At 40.2% G+C, this 23,619-nt stretch overlaps 1 protein-coding gene across 2 annotated transcripts in view; it reads left to right on the top strand.

The window, feature by feature from the left end:
* Positions 1–23,619, top strand: part of LOC137802221 (rho GTPase-activating protein 26-like) — a 76,833-nt gene that overhangs the window by 15,579 nt on the left and 37,635 nt on the right. For both annotated transcript variants that reach the window (XM_068599921.1, XM_068599920.1), the window contains 3 exons: positions 20,447–20,542; positions 22,340–22,401; positions 22,844–22,915. In XM_068599921.1, coding sequence (XP_068456022.1) covers positions 20,447–20,542; positions 22,340–22,401; positions 22,844–22,915 — 230 coding nt within the window. The remainder of the gene's footprint in view (positions 1–20,446; positions 20,543–22,339; positions 22,402–22,843; positions 22,916–23,619) is intronic.

The raw sequence follows: 23,619 nt of genomic DNA, 5'->3' as shown, positions 1-23,619 counted from the left end.
TAATCCAGCAACATTAGGGGAATTTGGGGGAAATGTGAGTAATATGCAATATCTTGCAGTTTTATTTGATAACTAATGGTTATTTTTTTTCAACTTTCTTAAAAAGAAATTCTTCAAAATGTTGCCTGGATATTGTGGTAACACCATCTATTACACCAACACACAATGCCATTTGGACTTTTTTAGTTAGTTAGATTCAGAAATAACCCACAATTCAAATTACATGGTGAGTTTGAACAAAGCAAATTCTTCTTCACTCTAAATTTAGACCCTTACGTAAACTGACTGAATAATTCCGATAGAATTGTTTTGTTGTGGTTTCCTTTTGAAGAGGAAAATAAGGACTCAAGCCAAGCACAACACTGACTGAATGTCAGTCCTTCTATATATAATAGAAGGAGTAAGTGGTACTAAAACAATACAAATGTCTTGATAGCTTACATTTAAAGTTGTGTTGTTTCAATACCAGCTGTTAATAAATGTAATGTAATTATACAGTAAACCATCAATATTACCATCACTCCTGCTTCAAAGTTCTGGCCAAAGAAAATGAAAAGAATCCTCTTTTAAATTGAAACTGTCACATCGAGAGACGTCCAATGGAAATCAAAAGCTCACCGCAGGAACTGCAAAGGATCATACGGTGATAAAAGCACATTTTCTGGCTCACAACTGAAACACCAAAACCGCAATAATGTAAAGCTCATTTGCCTCACTGAGCGCTGAACCTCCCATGAAGTCGGTTTCCCATCAACTGTCAGCAGACCATCACATGTTGGACTCTTTATCAGGTTTACAGCTAATTGGAGTTATCCAAGTATTTTTTAAGTGTCTCAGTCTGTTGAACACCAGTGAATTACATGTTGAAATAATAAATTGAGTGAAATTCCTCTTTAGCTTCTTTGTAAACCAATCCTCTGTATCGCTTCTCCGTTGTCCAGTATGATTTCCCAGATTGATACTAAAGACTCACACTAAGATGCATCCCCCCCCCATTCAGCCCTCATTGAGACTATAAACTTCCTTTTATGCTCAATTAATTTTGGGGTAATTCTTTGTGATGCCATTATAATAGGCTACATGAAATTGTATAAATAAGATAAGGGCAGGTGAGTGCTTTATTTGCACCAACAACTTCAGAGTTTATGCTTTAGTTTATTTAAGTTTCAGCATTCAATGTTTGCAGATTTACATATCTGGAATATAAATATATCTATCTATCTATCTATCTATCTATCTATCTATCTATCTATCTATCTATCTATCTATCTATCTATCTATCTATCTATCTATGCTGCTAAATGACAAAGAAATATCCTGCCACATTGTGTACCCGTGTACTTCCGTGCACAGACCACGGTGACAAATGCCTGCGAGGGTTCGTGCAGAAAAGGAAGTGCCTGACCGAACATTAAACCCTGGCAGTGGGTTTGTAGTGTTTTTTGATTTTGCTCAGAAATAATCTACTTCTTATGACGGTATAAAGAAATCCAGTAACTGTCATATGATTGGAAGTTTAATCTGTATTGATTTCAGTGTACAATATTTGGGAATAAAATGTTTTTGTGGTAGACAGGATGAGGCAGTAGTGCCTAAAATGCTCAAATGTTACAAAACCAGCCATTCTGCTGTCAAGTCGTGAAGTCAAGATAGACATTTGTGGGCCACAGACCTGCCCGAACGAAGGAAAGAAGGATGGAATTCGTAATTCACTACTTGCTGCCTCGAGCCAAAAAGCACATGCTATGTCTTTAAAGTTAAACTTCCAGCTTGTCTCACCCAAATTCTGTGGGAGCGCATTTACCAGGGTGGCATTTCATTCGTGGTCTCGCTCTGTTTTGATCTCCTTACCCTATCATCTTTTGTGTCTCTCTTATCTCTGTGTCTCTCTGTGTCACACTGGCCTCACAGGAAGGACTTAAACTGACAAGCCACCGAGCAACAGCCACTCAGCCGCAAATCCTCCAGGCTGCTGTGATTTGTCCTGACAGACAGAGAGACATAAAGAGAGACCGGCAAAGAGAGGCAGAGAGAGAGAGAGAGGGAGTAATGGCTCCAGTAACAAAAGATTGTACTACACTTGGAGGACAGAACATGTACTCTCCCTTTATCTGTGCTATCAGTGCACACTGTAATAGCAAATGAATAGAAAATGAGTCTGTGTGTGTGGTTGGTAGTAAAGCGTATGATGGTGCCTTCAGGGCTGCTTTTAGTTTTCTACTGAACGAGAGAATGAGGGGAAGGTGGGGTGGAGTGCTCAGCTTCTGTATTTTCTGTAACAAATGCTTGTATTGGCGTTAATGTAAAATGCTGTAATGTTCTGTACTGCAATTATATGTATGGACCATTTTTTGCGCTTAAAGTCAGAAACTTGTGTTGAATTTCCATGCCAACGTCTTGTTTCGTGGTGAAATATTGATTAGCAAAGTAGTGACTTAATACGTGATCAGAATATTCTTAAAGGTACAGGATATTCAAAATGTGAGTACTTTCCACTGTATCCTGAAATGCCTTTTTAAATGTGGCAGAGTTTACAAGAGTTGAATCCAGCTATATTGCTATATTCATCCCTCGCTGTTTTGAAACAGCACCATCAGGTCGATCCACACATATGAGAACATTTTGTTATTAAAGTAAAGTACAAATGTGAAAATCATTGAAATTGGCATTCATACAGTGTCACATTTTTATTCTGCACGTGTACGGGGTGAAGCCCAACTCCGTATGCGATAGTATCTCTGCACTCTCCCCTTATCCCTCAAACCTTTCCTCTTCCAACTGGCCTTGCTCACAACTTGTCCTCAACCTTTAAACAATGCAGCAGCGATGATTTACTGCATGTGGAACACACCCAAAATACCTTTCCTCTTTCTTGTTGAACTGAAGGACGTGGTGTCTGACCATTTCTTGAACTTTCTGAATACAATAATCCTACATTTCAACACATTCCCGACTCGTCAAAGAAAGACACGTTGCCACCGGCTCTACGCCTAAAACTATGACGCTCTCGGTACATTCAGGGGGCGTTTTAGTTTTGACTTGTTATATGCTGACAGTGTCTTTCCAAAATGAACATAGGTTTACTTATTTTTTTTGGCTTATTTGTGCAACTAAACTACTTTGTTAGATTTAGGCAACAAAGTACTTGCTCAGGTAAATATTGTGGTTTGGAATGGATGTTCTTTTGGACGTGTCAAATGTCCCTCCTACCATAGTCACACTTTCTCGCTCTTTCCTACATCAGTTGGGATGGGATTTTCATTAGAGTTTGGGACAGGTCTGGTGTCTCTCATCCGGACGCTGAAGGGTGCCTGGCTACGTCGGTATCGGACGCTGAGTGGTTTCGACCAAGTGTCAGCGTTTGACGAATTGGGCGTGAGGACGCGCTGTACATTCACACCCACTTCACGCTGTGATTGGCCAGCTGGGAGTCGATGATGAACCCAGGTGTTAACTTGCCTCTCTAATTCTCTTTTTCACACCATATATGATTTACAGGAGGGATTGTGTGAAAATGTCTGTCATATTCCCCATATAAAAATAGTTACGAACACACGGGTATCATAATATCATAATGTTGGTGCAACACTGGGCCATTATATTGTCATTTGGCTCCTGGCCTTCCCTAACCTCCCAGCAGCTTGCCCGAGGCTGCAGCAGGTGTCATGGACAGCTTGCTCACGCATGCATGCGTACGCATAGCAGCATGAAAGCACAAGAGCGCTGAGACACGCACTTGGCCCAGTAGTGTAGCTATGACCGCACAGAATTCAGCAGTTTTCATTTTCCCTCGAGCGCAAATGCACGATAGGAAGGGATTTCTCGAGGGGTCAAATTCACCACTGAAAGCTTGGTGAATTAATAGGATTGCCCTGATAACCCGGTAGCATCTCGAGCAGGAAAGGAGCGAGCAGGAGAACGAGGGATTAACGTCTAGAGAAGGGAGGAAAGGGAGATTACAGCTGGGAGGAGCTTTGTCTGCATGGGGTTTGGCTCTCTCGAAGTTGAGGTTTCAGTGCTGGTGCTGGTGCTGGTGGATTGGGGGTTGGGTGTTTGTGGGAATTTTCTTCGAGGCTTATTCGTTACACTAAAAGAATATTAATTTAAAGGCATATTTGGCTACCTCAAGGGAGGGGGAGAAAGAGGCTGTGGTAATTAACCAGAGTAAGAGGGCTTTAAAAATGCAGACGAGCAGACTAGATCAAAGTGCAATTTTTTTTGTATCCCTTATTGCTTATTCTGTTTGAAGTTGGATTTCTCCGAATACCTCCAACACCTCCAGCGAATTCTCTGCTGCCACAACACATAAAAGGCAGCTGGGGGAGGGTGGGGTGGGGGAGGCAGTGTTGCTAGGTTGGCTGCAAATGTCAGATGGCATTGGATACACAACAAGATGACTTCTCTGTATCTGCTCGGTGGACGACTGATCCTTGGCCAAGTTAAAGGTTGCCATGTGGTGGCCATTCAGACTCTGTGCATGTGTTCACTGACTCAGAATAATAATTAGGATCACAGTTGTTTTTGTTTTGTTTTATGCAAACAGCTTTAGTTATATTTTAAGCCCATGTTTCCATACAGTGGATCCAGGCTTTGTCTTTTCATTTTGAGTTTGTGTTCTTTGTTGATGTGCACTATAAATATAAGAAAGAAATCTAGAAGTAAATGTGATTAGAATTGATTGAAATACATCGTTTTGCAATTGAATAAACTGTAAAAGTGGTATCCATTATATTATACAACCATTAATTGCAAGCATATATCTTGCTCTTCAGAAATTTGAGAATAGCTGGCTTTTCTCTTTTTTATATTGTTGCAAAAATGATTATCTTTGTGGTTTTGACGATAATCATTTGACATGAACTATTAAATAAAAACTACAGCAGTGCAGGTAATTTGTATATTATCTAATAGAAATGATCCATCATCAGTTTTGAGAATAAAACAATCCATTATGTATTTTAAATAAACTATTGACAACAGGGTACATGTGATATTTCCTGTGCTATAATATAACAGAATGTTCCCATGCCAGCGTTTGGGTTGAGTTTTTCTGACTGGAAAACAGTCTGGATCGAGAACCCACTTCCTCTTCCTGTTCTTGTTTGACACTTCCTGATTCAAACTTCCCAGAGCTACGACAAAGAAAGTAGAGAGTGGCTACTGTAAGCCTGGGAAAACGTTGAAGTATGAACAACATGCACAGATGTAGCTCTGTGACATAACAAACAATTTTTGGGGTATTATTTGTCTAATAAATGTGAGAAAATATTGATTTTAAATATTCTGTAATTTATCAAGAACATTAGGACAACACTGATCTGCATATAATCTTAACTCCATGTTTACTTATTATCTTTCTTCCAAGCTTTTTGCTACATTTAACAGTCTTCCTTGTGAATGGAGTTTTCTCCGCCGCCAACTTTAAAATTCATACTTAAGTATGGAACAGACATGGTCAGATATGTATAAAGTGAAAAACTAGTCAGACCTTGAGTTGAGATTGTTGGTTCTATACATTTCACCCTACCGTTTTGTTTCCTACTTGCCACATTGTACTGTACGGAGGCGTACTGGTTCAGGGCAGAAGTTTTATGACAACTGTAGCCACATTGTAAATTCCTCAGTTCATTTCCAATTTTCTCTGGTTTAAATGAAGGATAAAGTTGGCCAGGATTTGTAATGATTTAATTGTCACAGTGGTTGGATAAGACAAACTTGCCAATAACTCGAATGGTACATTTATTCACAAGTTAAAGGTTGAAAAGGTTTCATTTAATACTTTCATTAAGTTGTTACTTTCACTCTCATTTTTTTGGCGTCTTATCTAATCCTTTCCTCAGTCTTTCCCTGAAGACTTGAAGGAATGAGGTCAGAAAGGATTTTAGCCAATCGGGTTAGAGACTGCTGATTTATTTCCTGGTTAATGCCGCACAGAAAACGTGTTCAGAGCCGCCGTCCTGCCCTGCGTGAGCTTAGCTGGAGAAGACTGGCATCCTTACAGAACATCTTCGAGACAGTCAGCAGGGCACTCTGACAGCCTGTTGGCAGCTAATTCACTGGCATGTCATCCAAGCATTCAGTGGCAAGCAAAGTTGGCATCCATAGAAGGCAAGTGGCCACGCTGAAGAGCTGGCATCTAAAGAACAGCCGACTCCATTAACAATGTCATGTCTTTAAGACTGGCATGGCAGACATAATGGCTATTCTCCTTGTATACATTCCACCCATGTAGGTCAATGCTGCATCAACATAATGCTCACATTCACTGAAACTTGAAGTCTTCCTGTACTTTTTATTAACCAATGCAGCCACAAGTGGAACAGTCAGATTGTCTGGTTGTTCATTAATCATACTTGAGCCGTTTTAGTTACTGAATCATTGTTGAGTTATCAAGACAGGTGGTGACTTGTTAAAATACAGACATTTAGAGATACAGCCATTAGAAAAACACCTTTTGAAATGCTTTTTGCCAACACCACATTTAAAAAAATCTAACCGTTTTAGTCTGTATGTTGCCATTTTTAAGTCCATTTTTTGAATGCTCTTCGTACTCAAAACCCTCAGTGAGACAGGTGCCCGTATATAAGTGAGCTTACAAGGTTAAGCTCTCCTTCAAGGTTACAGGCAGTGTTTGGCAGTGTTGCCTTCTGGAACAGAGGTCAGGTTTGTGTTGGGCATAGAGGAGGAAGTGGACAAAGGCTATTTGGAGACTGGCACTAATCTGGTTAGTGTGGTTTCTTTCTTCTATCATCACTCTTTTCATACTGGTCTGATACACCGTGTGCTCAACGGTCCTTTTCTACCGTCAACTGCTGCTTGAGCGTCACACTGAACAGTTCGCATGAGATGCCGAGCTGAAAGTCAAGGTGCGAGTAGTTGGATTATTATTTAAGAGCACTGCATTATGATGAGACAGTTTTTTTGGGCAAAGCTGACGGAAAAATGTGTGGACAAAGTTGCCTCGGCATTGTTGCTTTTAGTATGATTTATTCACAGCCTCTCGACAAAAAGACTAAATGTTCTTTTTCCACTGTTTGTGTTGGAGTGGCATTTGGTTTGTCTCGTACCAGCAGTGACCTCAAGTGGGACAACAGAGTCTCCCAGGCAGCCACAACAGAAGACAAGCTATTCTGTCATCCTCTGGCTCTTGTTTCCCTCTCTCTGTCTCACACGGTGTCTATCATAGTGTATGCACAGTGTGCATCTGTATCTCAGCGTCTTGCTTTTAGCATCCCATGTTCTCTCACTTGCCGTCAGCTGTGCGTAAAGGGAAGGTCATATTTTTTCTTACATTTCCTGTTTTGGAGCGGACGCCTGGGCTCAGTTATGGTCATCACATCGGGGAATGCTATTATATGAGTGGCTTTGGGGGAAGAATAGGACCCCTGGTCATTTCAAGCACTGCACCAAATATTGTTTTCATTGGCCATCATGCAACCATTCATTTTCTCCATTCCTCGGCAATGGACTGTCCTACAACAATTACCAACAAAACTCTCAAAAATATTCAATTGCTTATCACAAATGAGAGACACAAGCAGTGGACACTTAAAATGAGAAGCTCAAACTAATGTTTTTTACTATTTTTGTTAATGTATGAATATCAAAATTTTCTCTCGATTCGACAATTTATTCATTGACTTTCATCTTGAGTAAGTTTGTCTGTAACGAGATGAGAACACTTTTTATACAGTATTTATTATAGAGGGGTCATGACAACATAAACACTGCGCAGCCCAAAATTCCTACACAGTGGATAATATTGTGGTTGCTGAACTGAAACTGATAACGTGTGAATGATCTGAATTAACTTTACATTCAGTCTTCCCTTTTCTTTTTCTTCTAATTCCTGTTTTAGACATTCTCAGCATTACAAATAAAGCTCAAGAGGAAGCGCTACTGGGTGCACATGGATAGTTGCGGTGCCTGTGTTCTCCTCACTTTACAAGAATGTTATAAAACAGGCCAAAAACTAAACATTGCTGTTTTCCTTTAAATTATGAGGTCAGTTTTTAGCCAGAGTGGGGCATTTCTGGGTCTGTGTCCTCAACTTGGATTCCAAGTCAGATCGTCCCACATTCCTGCTGTGGATTTTTCCAGCAGCAGTCGGCCTTTCACAGGATGATTTCACCCCACAGAAGTTATTTTTCCAAAAAAAAAAAGGGAGAGGAAAACCTCCCCGGTTGTCCCTGTTCGCTGTGTCAGCAGCAGGCGTGGCAGTGCCAAAATCAGAGCGGGAGAGAGGTTGGAACGAGGTTACGGAGCACGAGCGAGGGAGAATACAAGTGATGAACAAAAAAAAAAAAGTGAGGGAACAAGATTGAAAGAAATAAAAATGACAGACGTATACAGAGATATAGACTGTGTTGGAGGCTTAAAACACAGAAAGAGATACTGGACTTCCTGCTCCTCGTCGTGGCCTGGCTTCTTTGTGCCGGTTGCTGAGATACACCGGCTATGCGGCCCAGGACAAGAGGAGGGAGATGATGAAAGCCTCAAAGATGTACAGTGTTTCTCTCTTTCAGTCCCAAAGCCACAACCATCATTTACAACCATTAGAGTCAATTATACAATTATATCGTCGGTAATGTAATTCGACCCGCGGACACTGGAAAGTGTTTGGATGTTCAATGCTTCATTGACTCGGTAAAGATGCAAAGCTCTGACGTCTTTTAATGATTTTTCAGAGCTCGACCAATACTGATGTGTTATTCTAAAGGCAGATATGATTTCAACATTCGGGGCGTGGTACTGAAACGAGTAGAAACACAATTCAGATATATAATCAATTGCAACAGTGTCATTTGTTGGCTCTGAAATATGAGATGCTTTTCTCCTTTTAAATATTTGTAAATTGTGTAAAAAATGTACGTCTTTTTTTTATTGTAGACAGTTTTTTGGGGGACAAAATAACCAGTTTGAGGAAGAATCCTCATTATCTGAAATTATCTGTACATTCTTTCAAATTACATCCATGCTTATCTCTTTCTCGTCTCTCCTTCTCCAGCTGTTTCTCAGCTCAGTTCCCTCTGTCCCTCACTAAAACTATATGACTTTCTCCCTCTATCTTCTCCCAGCTTCCCCCGGCTCTCGCTGCCCCCTCTCCAACAGCAAACTCTCAGTTCATTCTAGTCCGGACTCTGGGTGTCATTGTTAAGTCCTTTTTGTTGCCAAGCTTCATTTAGCCATTGTTAATCACTTTGCTGGCCTCCGACCACCATTCAGCCACTTTCTGATGAGCAAAGTACTATAACGGGGCAAAGAAAAGCTATCATAAACTAGCACAAAGCTGGATTTCACTGTGTTTTTCTTCCGTGGGATTCTTCCATGGGATGGGCAGTTTGACACTCATTAAACAGGAATGAAGATGTGCGTGTGTGTGTGCGTGTGTGCGTGTGTGCGTGTGTGCGTGTGTGCGTGTGTGCGTGTGTGTGTGTGTGTGTGTGTGTGTGTGTGTGTGTTGTTTTTAGATTGTTTCACTCCACGAAAGATCAGATCTACTGTATAGGGGAAATTAAAAAAGTCCTGACTGTTATTGGCTAATTAAAGTGAACTTGTACGGTACACACACACTCTTGTCCACACAAACACTTGTCCCTTCAGTAGTTGCACTGTCACATTCAGATTAGTGATGAAAGACATCTGTTGAGACGGACTATGGGAGGGTTTCCAGTCAGTGTTTGTATCTGCTTTGTCAACCCAGTGCTGTGTCATGTGTTGGCCCATGTTTGCTTTTATAAGTGGTTACGTGTGTGTGTGTGTGTGTGTGTGTGTGTGTGTGTGTGTGTGTGTGTGTGTGTGTGTGTGTGTGTGTGTGTGTGTGTGTGTGTGTGTGTGTGTGTGTGTGTGTGTGTGTGTGTGTGTGTGTGTGTGTGTGTGTGTGTGTGTGTGTGTTTACTGTCATGACTCCCATATGTGAGGGAGTTCCATCACAGCTCAGCGGTGTTCATGGTCCACAGAGCACTGCTGGCTTACACGCAAAGTTTTCACAACTTTATCCTAGTAAATATAAAAAGAAATGTTTCTTCTCGGACATGTAAACAAAACGTATATGGCACCACATTATTCACGTTTTAGGATTCATGACATTGAATATTTATGCGTTTTACAAGTTAGAGATCTAAGCTGAAGAACCCCAATCAAGGACTTTGGCGTGGTCCAGTTTACTAAAACTAATGACACATTTGTTACTTAATATACTAGAAAACTAACTGTTCTTAGTCCATTTAACGTTTTCAAATGTGGACAAATATTTGAACCGGTGTCCGATTTAAGTACTAAATTGGCGCTTTAATTTCATTTCCTCCTCCATTTCAAACGTGTGTTTAAAAATACAATTGACAGTAAATGGCTGGCATTTGGTTGGTGGGGGGTTTGTGTGTCAGCCTGTAGTTAAACCACCAGCAGGAATATTTATACAAGTGGCGGCAATTAGTGTGTGATTGAGAGGTATGTAGAAACCAAGTGTGTGTGTGTGTGTGTGTGTATATGTATATGTGTGTGTCTTTTTACCATTGTGTCTTCTTACTGCTATAGTGGAAGAGTCAGAGTATGTTTCAGATTGGAGCACACATTCATGGGCAGGTGATAGGAAGTTGAGCTATGTGACCAATAACGGGCTGTTCTGTGTCTGAAATCACCTTGAACTTTCCAACAGATTTACACACTGTATACATGAAGAGTCTGGAAAGGGTCTCTAAAAGTCTCTAAAAGTAGAATAACTTGTATTTAATTAATTCATCAAGCATTGTCTCTTGCTCATTGTCAGTATAACATGTGTGATGTTTTGGGCAGAGATATATTGTATAATAAGTGACTAATAGTTCAGCACTACTTTTAGCAGTGTCCTTGGCAAAAAGGCCTTTATCATATTTCGGGCAGCGCTACCATGGAGCGCCTCCCTTTTTGACCAGCATTTACTAATACTTCTGATTTGAAGCCATGCGGCTGTCAGTTCAACACTTTGGTAACATTTGGTTCATTCATGGTTCCCAGAGGATGAATCCCAGACACTTTGCCAATCTTCAGATGTTCTCCTGTCTCATGAGGTTTAACATCTCCTGAGCTAAATGTCGCAACAACTATTGGATGGATTTCAATGGAATTTTTATGTATATTACAGTGAACTGAAGGTAATTCCTTCTTCTAGTATCAAGGAAATAACACAACTAATTCCATAGGTGCTGTATGTGCTTATATGTGTGCATGTGTCTACTGCATGCGCACATGCAGATGTTTGTGTGAAGAGTTAGCCGCAGCCTGGAGGTGGTCTCGGGCATCTTAGCAGCAGCTCGTCCTGATGACATATTGACTGTGTACAGGCAGCCAGCTTGGCGTTTTGGAAGGTGATGAGATCAAATATAACAGAGCTGTTTTTCCGCTCTTTCTCCTCATTTCTTTGCCAATATCACACTCTTTCTTTCACCCAAATGACGTGATTGCTGTTGCATCCAACTCAAACTAACACAGGAGTCGCACCGGGCTTGGATATGATTTTTTTTTCTGTAACAAAACAGCTGAAATTTGACTTTGGTGTTTGTGAGTTGGAAAACCTTTTTTGAATCAACCATAAAATGGACACCATTCTACCCACAATATCCCAATGACTGAAGAGGCTGGATTTCCTTTCAATAATGCACCTTTTAACCTCTCAGCATTAACCCACTTTACACAGCCTGCAACGAGTGCATGCCAAGGTATTACATGGTGTAGCCATAATGTTACTGCACAGCGATATCAGCTTTTTTTCCACTGTTCTCCAGCTGTGTTGTTGGATCGTATTACAGGCAGATGATGGACCTGAAATGTGGATCTGTAACAGGATCTTCATTCATGGCCAGATTTGACCTTAATCACCCGTTTTCTCTCACTGTGGGCACAAGCTGAGCGATGAGCCAGTATGTTGTGCGTCAATGTGGACCAGCCCAGTCTGCTTCCCATAAACCTGACTGAGCAGAGTGGACATGCGATGGGTGACCTCTGACCCCTGCTTTCCCACTCAAACTGCACTCACCATGGCAACGCCTCAAAGAAGCAATCTCCATTTCCTTTTTGCTCTCTCTCTCTCTCACACTTTCCCTGTTTCTGGGGTTTGTTGTTGCCGTGAATGTAGTGTTTCCTTTTTCCTTCCACCTCAATGACGGACTGACCTCGTGGAAAAGGGAAAGCCCAGACATGTTCTGTCAGATTCATGCACGCCATTTGACCATGTTCCCTTACATTGTGCAGGTCTTTGTTTTATATTATTACATTAGATTCAAACTCACAACGTTTAGTTTAGAGTGAATTTGTTTTAGAATAAAGATATTTGTGATGTCACAGTGACGATTTTTGAGTTGACGGAAGAGGTGATATAGGGTTGGGCCAAGGCTGAGGTTGTTAGCTGGCAAATATTTGGGTCAGTTTCACAGGATTTTACTAGTAGAGGTGAAGAGTTAAAATCCATTAAAATGTTCCTTTATGGGACCCTACCGTAATGTGTCCTCCTCTGCCTGCTGTTGCATCCTTGCTCTCCTCCTCCCTTTTGCTGTTTATATGAGATAAGAAGAGTGTGTGAATGTGAACACTGGCTAATCTTCACCAGTTTCTTGAAAATTCTCGTTAATAATAATAATACAGATTAGAATTTAGATGATCATAACAACAAATAATGACATTATACCATAAGCATGAGATATTTTGGCTACGTTAGGATCTGATATCATGACAACCCCAAGTGTAGATCCAAATATATTTTACAAGATGAGAGTACAGAACTCTCTTTTTCTCTTTTTATGACTATTAAATTGAGAAGAAAAGCCAACGTAGAATATGTAATAAGCATGGCATTCAGAATGTAACGCCTTTTTACTTTTGGCTTATTTGTTAAACACAAGAGTTAACTTTTTTTTCCATTTAGTGCAGCTTTATATATTCCATTACATCATTGTTTTGCATATAATATAAAACATGATAAGCATTTTTGTGCAGTAACAAAACTTCATTATGAATTCTTCTCACGCACATGGCTGGAACCCAACGAACATGAAACACAGTCGCTGGAACCAACCTAAGAAATGTTACATCTATATCAGCTGAGTGAAATATTGAGCATTGAATATTGAAAAGTCTACGCTGCAGCCACATGGGAATGTAAATTAAATTCACACAGCTTTTTTTTTTCTGTTGGTCCTGGAATGATGACAACCACGAAGCAATACTTACACTCTGGAGTTTATTATTATAAGATCAAAACAAAAGTGTCTCAAATAAAACTCTCTACATTATATCTGGACACTTTATTATGATATAGCCAGTCAAGGAAGTAACGTCCTGTTAGATCACATGATTTTAGGAAATAGCATTAGATGTGCCTTGCACTTTGTAGTGTGAAATATATATATATATATATATATATATATATATATATATATATATATATATATATATATATATATATATATATATATATATATATATATACATACATACATACATACACAGACTTTTCACAAATTCCTCTCCTTGCTTGGCTGCTGGGTTTAGTAAAGAACTAGATGCAGAGACTGAAATCTCTGTCTTTGTCTCCACAGAAGTAAGTGTGTGTGTGTGTGTGTGTCACACTTGATGAATAGGGTTTCTATTCACATGCTTGTGGAACAAAGCTACTGAGGAGTTCAGGCTACTGCTGGATATCCTGTTGATATCACACAGGCCCATTCTTTTGACTGTGTGTGTTTGTGAGTTAACACACATAGCAGCCGTTGTACAGTGCTGCTGCATGGTTGTGGCGCATTACAGATTCCTATTGTGCAGCTTACAGTGCTGTGTGTGTGTGTGTGTGTGTGTTTCCCCCCTGCTGTGAGCAGGGTGCCTCATTCCAACAGCATTCAAACCAATGTCCTTCAAATGTCCTTGTTGCAGACAGAGCATGTGAGTGGCTGACTCACATGCGGATTTCCTTCACGAGGATTGATGCACATGACATGTAAACCCTCTTTAAGAAAGATTGGTTTGATGCTCCAGTAAGGAGTGGCCAGAAGTACAAATCACTATTCAGCCCCATGCTGACCACCTTTGACACTGACATGCAGGGGTGGGAATACTGCGATATATTGAGTATTGCGATTTATTAGCTTTTTTCCAACGGCAAATTGTCCCCAAAAGAAAGCTTTGTCAACAACAAATAAATCAACTTTACTAATCTAGGGCCAAAAATGTTTAGAATCGATTAAATAAAAAGATTGATACTTGGCTTCTGTGTATCGATACAATATCGCCACGCAAAATATCGCGATACAATGCTGTATCGATTTTTTTCCCCCACCTCTACTGACATGACATGACATGAGCGAAAAAGGCCAAAGCACTTGTATCTCCAAGTCCCAGATGATTATGCAGTCAGTGACTTGAAGGTGATTGTGGTGCCTGATTATTCTTGTATATTTTTTTTAAACCACGTCATGACACAACTTTGATGATGATGTTGCAACCGTGGCAATCACTTCTGTCTATTATGTCAATGGTATATATCTGTCTGACATGTTTTTACCGTGCTCAGCCTAAAACTGTGTTGTTCTTGCTGCCATGAAGGTCACGCGAAGTGTTCATCAAAGTAATGACTAAGATCTGGAAGCACAGCGACATTTCCACATGGACGTTAAATGATTTAATCTGCTTTACTTGGATGTAAAAAGGTGAATGCACCCAAAATGTGAGTAATATTATCCCTTATTGCGCAGGGAAACGCAATGTGTTCGATCAAAGTTATACCAAGAACTCGGTCTGCAAACAAGTGATCAACGTTCACGACGGATAGTTTTGGATAACAATTTTACTGTTCGCCTTCATTTTCTCTTCCAAATCAGTTTGACTGTAACCAGAGTGTGTTGTCCCAACAGCTTTTTTTTTTAGCAACGTTTTCATTTAGTTTGTTTGTTTGTATGCATGCGTCTTCACTGGGCTTTGTCATGTGCTCAGGAGGGAGTGAAAGGGGAGAAGAATGGGGTGGAATTCTGTCGTACAAGTGAGGAAGAGGACAGAGACGTTAGTGTCAACAGAGCCACTTATTTTTAAAACTCACTGTCCTCAGCTGTCCTTACAGCCTGCACATGGACATGGACACACATGCACGCCCGCACGCACACATTGACACACAACACAAAAGAGCAGTGACAGCAGAGCATCTCCATGCATCTCGCATCAGGGAAACTCCAACAATGTGGCTTTTTTGTCTCTCCTTCAGCTGCAAATCTGATCTTGCATATTCAAGACATTTTAAGTATTTCCATCCCAACAGTTGATTTGTATCACTTTGACAACAGACCTATACGCAGCAATACCAATGATGAAGTGCTGCTGTAGCAGCAGCCTCACTTTGGTGGTTTATGTCCATGAACTTTGCACATTAATGTATATTATGTGTCGTCTAAATGGTGCATAATTAGACAAAACATAGCTAATGTCAAGACGGCCATATGACCTTAGAGTTACGCCATCGACCTTGACCTTCTGTGTCGTTGTTTCCTGACACCTTTCTGCCACTGTCTTTACTTAACATGCCCTTTCAATACTGTATTAACAGGTCAGACCTTTCCCTTATGGTATCTAGCTCTAAGTATCACTACATACTGTATGAAGGTGTTGGTAATTTGGACAAACTGACCCTTGACCCTTGACACTTGGATGGCAGCTGGCGATCGTGTCATTTAAATGCACACATCAGATAGAGTTATGTCGGTTCACCCAGTCCTCAATATACTTTTGATGTGGTATATTGTAGTATGTAGCATCTTCTATATCTACATGCTTGGAAGTCATCTTGGGCCTGGGACTTGTGAATCACTGCAATGAAATATCTACAGTACCATAAAAGGTAAGGCATCAGTGCTAGCTGCATCTGTAAAGCGACGTTACCCAAAAGCTTCTCTGGATAGTGTACTTGCCGTGGCATGTAATTCTTTCTTTGTTTTGCAGTAATTCATTTGTGTTGGCAACATCTTACACATTCAATCGGCCAACAATGTGCTTTTGATTTAGAAACATAATCTGAGAGCCCTGTTTGGAGCGTGCGTGCGTGTGTGTGTGTGTGTGTCCAGATGTATGAATTTGCACGTGTTACGAGTGTGCTGCTGTTGCCAGCATCTATCGAGAACATAGCTACGGGGAGCAATATGACATGCATGATGTATCTGCAAATACGAGCCAGGAGAACCTCTCACATTACCTCACCTCGTCGTTGGATAAAACTGTTCAGTGAAACATCCTCCATGGACCAGTAAGCTCAACACAAATTCATGCAAAATATATAAATTACTATGAAGACATCATTTTTATTTTTTCCATATAGGTCTTAAATGATAAAAATCAAAGTGGGGTCCTCTTGAGAAGGCAGGCTGGGCTGTTTCTTTTTCAAGCATTTGAGACAAAGTTAGCTAACTTTTAGAAATCACAATTAAACAACCATTTAATACTTTTTTTTTTTTTTTTTTTTTTTTTTTTACATCAAGAGTATTTCAGTGTTTTCTTGAGCCAAATTAGTGTTAAACTGACACTCTAAAGTCCCTACAATATGCACAATAGTGAACAGAACTCATTCACCCACAAGCATGACTTCACCTAAATATAAATCAACTGTGACTCCTAATGACTTCACTCTTAAAAGAGTTCACTTTCATTTAATAAGCAATGTAAACCTTTTGGATGCTTATTTTACTGGTGTATAAACTGTGGTGAGTGCTGTACTTTTTAAAGCCATGAAACATAATGGTCTGACCTAATGTGCCTTTGCCATCATTTAGGATTAGAGGTTGGGGGATACTCCACCAGGAAGAATCTAATAAAATGTTTTCATAATACTGTAATGCTCTGCTTGAGGTTACATTCACAACAGTTTAAATAACCACATAGGTTTGCGCTTGACGCTGAATAAAGGACCTTTCTTTGATTAACAAAAATAAATAAATATGACTCAGCTGTTTAACTATGAACTGACAAAATCCAGGCCTTCGGTTTTGTATGTGTTGAACTTAAAGTCTCACAGATTAATGTTTCTCTCTCAGTATGTGTGAAATCTCTTTCATCCGTTTTCTGAGAGGTGTTTTCCAGACGTGGAATTAATTGTTACGAAGTAAGTTATTTGAAGAAACAGAAAAAGTATGTTTTAGCTTCTGTCCTCCACTAACTAACATGTATCACGAGAAGGACGTTTTTTACGCAAGTTGTTTCAAATGATGTAATGGCACAATATTCTAGTTTCACTAAAACAAATATAGTAACATGTTTGTTTATATTCTATAACTGTTTTAAACTCCTAAAGCTCCAATTACTTTTCCCCCCTGAATAAATTATGGGTAGCTAATTTCATGTAATTTTATACAAGGTCTCGGTGGCATTTGTGGAAATGCGTTCCTTTTTAAGGGTTAAGATCTCCAGACATGGGTGTTATCACAGGTTCTTCATACATGGTTCAGTGTTGCAACAGACTCAATAGATCAGAGAATGACAACACATATTTGAGAAAAGTGTTAACCAACAAGACCAAACGTTCATATCGACTCTCTTTGGCTCCTCAAAATCCTTTTCTTTTAGCCACAGCCCTTATTATGCGTATAAGTGCACATGCTGATGGCTAAACCCAGTTTCAATACATGTTGAAGGTTTTTTACTGGAAGCATTTGCAAAAAATATAATTGGAAATCAACTTTAATCTTATGATCCCATAAGCCAGAGTTTGACCAATATATTGAAGAATGTGGTTTCAATAATAAGGAAACTGGCTTCACAGAAGTTTAGATTGGGCTTCAGGTCAAGAAGAAATCAAATAACAAAAGTGAAACGTGAAGAAAAAAAAAGTGGCGGCTTATGGTCGCTTCAGTGGCGGTTATACTCAAAAATGACATCACTAAGCGGCTGTAATAAAAGAGTCTTAAAGATAATGCCTCAATAAGTGCATAATGAGGAGTAGATAAAAGATGCCTGACGAAATGATGGGTGTAACAAAGTCGGCTGAAACGGCTGGGAAACGGTGCGAGTCGTGGTTTCTACTAGAAACACAATGTTCAAGTGAAACCTGCAGCTGGCAGAACAAAATAAAAAAAAATAAAAAGTGGAAGTGCATCTGAGGCTGTGTTTTTTCAAATGCCCCTCTGTCTCCCTTCCCTTGGGTCAGTGGCTGGTTTTGATGTTTATGAAGGAGAGCACGTGGAGTGTGGCAGCAGCCGGAGCCGAGGAACGAACGACGACCGGCGTGTTTCACCCACAAGGTGCTGAGAGGAACTGTCAGGGGCAGGCAGCAGAGGTAGAGGGAGAAGGAGGCCAGAAACACAGAGGAGCAAGAGAAAGGAGGATGGTGTGGAAAGATGTATCGCTTTGTGTAGCTCAGTGAACACATAGCAGAGAAATGTGTGACTGCAAATGGGCGGTTCAGGAGCACCACATCTGAAAGGTTTGATGCTGTTAGTAATGTATTGTAAACCTCATTTGCTAACATAACTATGTAAGGTGACTGATTTTGATAAAAGCCTTAAAATTGTGCATTATACTCAAAGGGACATTGGCTTGATTATCAATTCACTGTACCATTGCTTTAAAAAAACAAACATACAATAATGATTCCTTACTTTTATTCTTAATATTATTTTTTCCTGCATGAAAACAATCACAATGAATGATTAAGTCGTGTGGTTCTGCAACATCCTGGTCCCGTCTGCAGAGCTTTCACCAGGCTGTCGAGTCGCTGCTCGTCTCTCACAGATGACTTCGCCATGTGCTTTAAAGAGAAGGCCATGCGATGCTTTTGAAAACAGAGACGCCACACTGCCTTATGCCTAAACACGTTTTAATTTGCCGAGGAAAAACTGATTTCCAAAATTCAACATTCATGTCCTCTACTTGTTTTGGACGTGAACGTCCGATTTTAAAACCTGTTTGAGCTAAAGTAATCAATAAACAGGGGATTTTTGCTATTTGTGTTATGTGTTTATTAAATATGACACTTAGTTGTGACACTAACACCTATTTACAATGAAACCAATTAACGAAACCTCTTTCTTTAACTGACAATCCACAATATATAATACTTGAATTGTATCGCTTTGAGCACCGCTCTCTTTGCTTTGTGACGGTGTACAGTATGTCAGAAAGAACAAGTGTATTTATTTTTCTTTACAGGACACTGTAAAACCACAGTTTATCCTGCAAGGTCGGAATGTGGTCTCCGTTTGGTCATACTTTAGTTATTTCGACGCTACAGAGCCACTGTGACTGTGTTTCACTGAACCTTTCCCAAGAGAGAGAGAGAGAGAGAGAGAGAGAGAGAGTGTGTGTGTGTGTGTGTGTGTGTGTGTGTGTGTGTGTGTGTGTGTGTGTGTGTGTGTGTGTGTGTGTGTGTGTGTGTGTGTGTGTGTGTCTGGCAGGACGTGCAGAAGCTCCTCGGTCTGCGTTTCATTTCAGCAACTGGCAAGCTGCAGCAGATCTTTCCAAAAGCGCGCGCACACACACAGATATGTGCATGGTGCGGTACTTGCGTGAACTTGGTCAAATACACCCCGTCTGTCTTCTCCCTCTACACTCACTGTCCTCTCCCTGACTCTCATCTGTCTTTACATGAGACTCTTGATCTATCCTCTCTTCTTGTCCTTTTTTTTTATTTCTCTGCATCCTCATCTTCATGTGAAGTTCTATCAGTGGTTCATGAGGCTCCTCTGCAATGCACATTTGCTTGTGCACGTTTTGTATAGTTTCTGTTCTCCTTTCTCTTGAAAAGAGGGAGATCCCGGCTGGGGAGCGGGGTTGACCACATCTTACAGATTGGGTTTTTTTTTCTCGTTCCTCTTTGACCATGAATGTAAAGGAAACATTTCCCAACACATCAGTACAGTCGGTCAACAATGTATGCAGTTTCTAAAGAAAGTTATGAGCGGCGACAGGAAACATTGTTGTGAAGACGGCCCGCCTTGAGTTTCAATGGATGGGAAATAAAACTCGCTGTGAGTGTCCGTCTCCGAGGAGCTCTTAGCGCCTCATGTATTATTTGAAAGGCATCCATCTGTACGAGGCCTTTTCCCTGCCACACTTGTCTAATGTGACTTCAGTTTAACTGTTTGCAGTTCTCTGCACACACACACACACACACACACACACACACGTTTGCACATACACACAAAACCCTCCGCACAAATGTAGGAGCTGTCAACCTTCATCACTAACACCACTGGGGATCCACTCACTGTATCCACCTGTCTGCATTTCGTCTCTTTCCACTCTCTCTCTCTCTTTCAGTAACTGCATAATAAAAAATAAAAAATGGACATGAGTGGTTTTCTCTTTCATGGGCGTATTGCATGTTTTTAGGGCAGGAAACCAAAGTAAGAATACAACACTTTATATGGTGAGATGACCTCACTGGTATAATAAAACATCAGTGAACCTAACTACCCCTTCTCCTTTTTTCTCTCCACTCTCTCAGGTCTGTCGACAGCCAAGAGGAAGTTTGCAGACTCTCTCAACGAGTTTAAATTCCAGTGTATTGGTGACGCCGAGACAGATGATGAGATATGCATAGGTGAGCTTGCTGATATGAAATCCACGATATTCCCAGAGGAGAGCCAAGACGGTAAACGGTGCTTTGTCACGTCTGGTTGTTGAAATGGAACAGTCACATCCGCAGTGATTTAAAGAACTACTTGGGTAGCAGTGCTATTTTATAAAAGGCCGTAACAATCAGTCTTGAATCATCTGAATCTGTTTATTGTTTTTTTTTTACTATGAATGCTTTAACTGGAATTCATCTGCTAATTGGGAAACCGTATACAAAAAGTCTTTAACATTTAACTAATAAACATTTAAACAAACTAAATTTTGTTTTTTTCAAAGTAGCATTATTTAATTTACATGTTAGATTTTTAAAAAAAAGCATAATTACAATGTAATGTTACTTATTTTAAACCTGATAAATGAACTTTCATCTGTATTTGGCAAAATGCAGAAGGTGCAGCTAGTCAAATGGTGCAAAAGCCTAATCCGTACTCTTCACTTTGAGTTGTCTGTCATTATGTGACGTGCGAACAACTTAGCGACTTCATTTTTCCAGAGGCATCAGCAGGTAACGGTCACACTATTAGTGTTGATCGCTCCTCATTTTCCACGTTGAATTTTCATAAGCTATACAGTCCCGATTACAATGCCGATGTTGCCTTGTCCTCTATGATAAAGTACTCTTCTTGAAGTGGCATATTTCACCACCTCTCTTGCTTTTTTATGTTGCTTTTGTTTGATAACTCCTCCCCCTTATACAAGCAGTGGTAAAAGCTTCATGCTGACCCAAACAACCATGAGAATATTGTGTCAAATTGGCGTAATAATGGTCGACCGTACGTAGCGATCAGATCTTTTATTCCATGAACTCACCAGGGCCTTGCAGTGCTATTTGACACATGCAGCAGTCACCACACCCTCCCGTGCTGCCTGGCTCTGTCGGTACAGGCTGCAGCTCCTCATTGGCCTGACCCACCCACTACTGTTGTTTAACTAACCCGAGCTATCTGTCCTGAACAGCTTGCTGCTCATGGGCTGCACCGCAGCTCTGTTGTTTTAGGGATATTCAGTCGCACTCATGTCAAAACTTGTTTCTTCTCTCCGATACAGTAATGATTTTCCTCCAAAAATATCCAAAGTATATCAATATTTAACATTACTTTTGTCAAAAAAAAAGCCTCTGTTAGTGTTAGTGGGTCTATATGTTATTGCTATTCTCTTAGTACTAGTCCAAGTGATTGATTGAGACTGTGTGATTGAGCTTACTGAAGGTTTCACTGCATTTTGTGAGCTTTTTCAAAGGATTGCACTGTTTTTCCAAAACATTCCTTGCATAGTCCTGAAGTTCTTCTCCCTTTTGGTTGACTCTGACTCTCAAGAACCAAATCCCTTCACTTAAAGTCTAGTGTTTAAGAGCGTGTAAATGCGTGTTGTTATAATTTAACTTGGGCTTCACTTTCACTTTAGATTTGTGCGATTTGTACACGTGTGCGTGTGCGTGTGTAGTGTTCGACAGGGACCGAGGCAACTGAAGTGGAAACTCTGACCCAAAACAATGTAGCTCGTCCTCGTTTGCCAGAGTACGGGGAAACGAGCATCGAGCTGTGACACTAACCATGTAAAATGCTGTTTCATTTCCCGTTAATTACTTTGCCGTGTCATGAGTTTAGAAACATTTGTGTGAGGGCCAAAAGCTTAATCCCTGCCACATTGTGCCAGATCTCTTCAAACACTCTCCCCTTTTCTGTTGGCCTGTACTTGTGTCTCTCATGAGTGTCTCTTTTCTTTCCCGTCTCGGTCTGTCTACCTACATGTCTGTCACTAGCCAAGTCTCTCCAGGAGTTTTCAACAGTCCTGCAGAACCTGGAGGATGAGAGGACACGTATGGTGAGTGACCCATCTGAAATATTGTGGCGGTTGATGAGAGGGAAGAGTAATAGTGATTTGCATATAATGCTTTTCAGTATGCAAATGTTAGTCAAACGTAATCAGGGGAGTGAATTGATCTTTTTTAGGATCCTGTAAACTAAGAAAATTGTCTGTCATTAGTTTAGTCTTTTTGGTTTTGTCCTTTGTCATTCCTAGAAAATGATTTCAAATCTGGTATCTTATAATATTCACAAAAAGGCTTTGGTTTGTGTGTTGAACCTCTACATTCAGAGGTCTACGATGGCTTCAGTTGGCCATTTTATCGAAGTAGTCACTCAAATTTAATTGAAAATGATTAGTAACCTTTGTAATCTTTGAGATGTCTGTAATGCAGGAATGTATCATTGCTTGTCTGTGATATGTTATTCATGCACGTGTGTGTTTTTGTGTATGTCCCCAGATCGAAAATGCCAATGATGTGCTGATAATGCCTCTGGAGAGGTTCAGGAAAGAACAGATCAGCGCAGCCAAGGTGAGGAGGCGCTAGTGCACAGCCACAAGACTGGGGACAGAAAGACTCTGGCTATATATGTGCATCAGTATTAAAACATAAATCAGCTCTTAAAGCAGACACCCAATGGAAATATAAAGATGATAATAATACACAGTTGTATTATTATATTGATGACTAGAGATCTCAACACACTGAAAGGTGGAAATTGTTGAGCGACCTTTGACCCTTTGATGGAGAACCGCAAGTGAAAAATGTGCTGCCTCAGCAACATTGGCACTTTTTTTTTTAGACGTTACTACATTTAATTTTTAATAATTGGATCTATATGTCTGGGTCAGAGACCCTTAAAGTTTATAGTCACATTATTCTTAAATTGTACTTTGAGATTATTTGGTCACAGCAGCTCAAGAATAATGTCACTTCTACTGTACCTGCTGGCCTTTTTAAAATGGTGGGACCCTTTATAATGCAGGATACATACACTATTGTCTTTTTTAATAATCATTCAGTGATTTGGTGATTTAATTGAGTGATCATGAATGTATATAAACTTAATTAAATAATAACCAGACACATTTTCAGCATATCTTGGAGATTGGAAAAGGCAAAAATGTTTCCATAGATCTGTAAGTCTTTACAAGACTTAGTCTTTAGTGTGAAGTTCATCATCGCCAGCGCAGTACAGCCACCCATTGGCCTTGTACCAAGAATAAGAGAAAGTG

This window comes from Clinocottus analis, unplaced genomic scaffold (genome assembly GCF_023055335.1).
Source record: "Clinocottus analis isolate CAN_PGR_092001 unplaced genomic scaffold, fCliAna1.0.p SCAF_5, whole genome shotgun sequence".
Classification (NCBI taxonomy): domain Eukaryota; kingdom Metazoa; phylum Chordata; class Actinopteri; order Perciformes; family Cottidae; genus Clinocottus; species Clinocottus analis.
The sequence above is the reverse complement of the archived record's forward strand: the minus strand, read 5'-3'. Positions and strand labels throughout refer to the sequence as shown.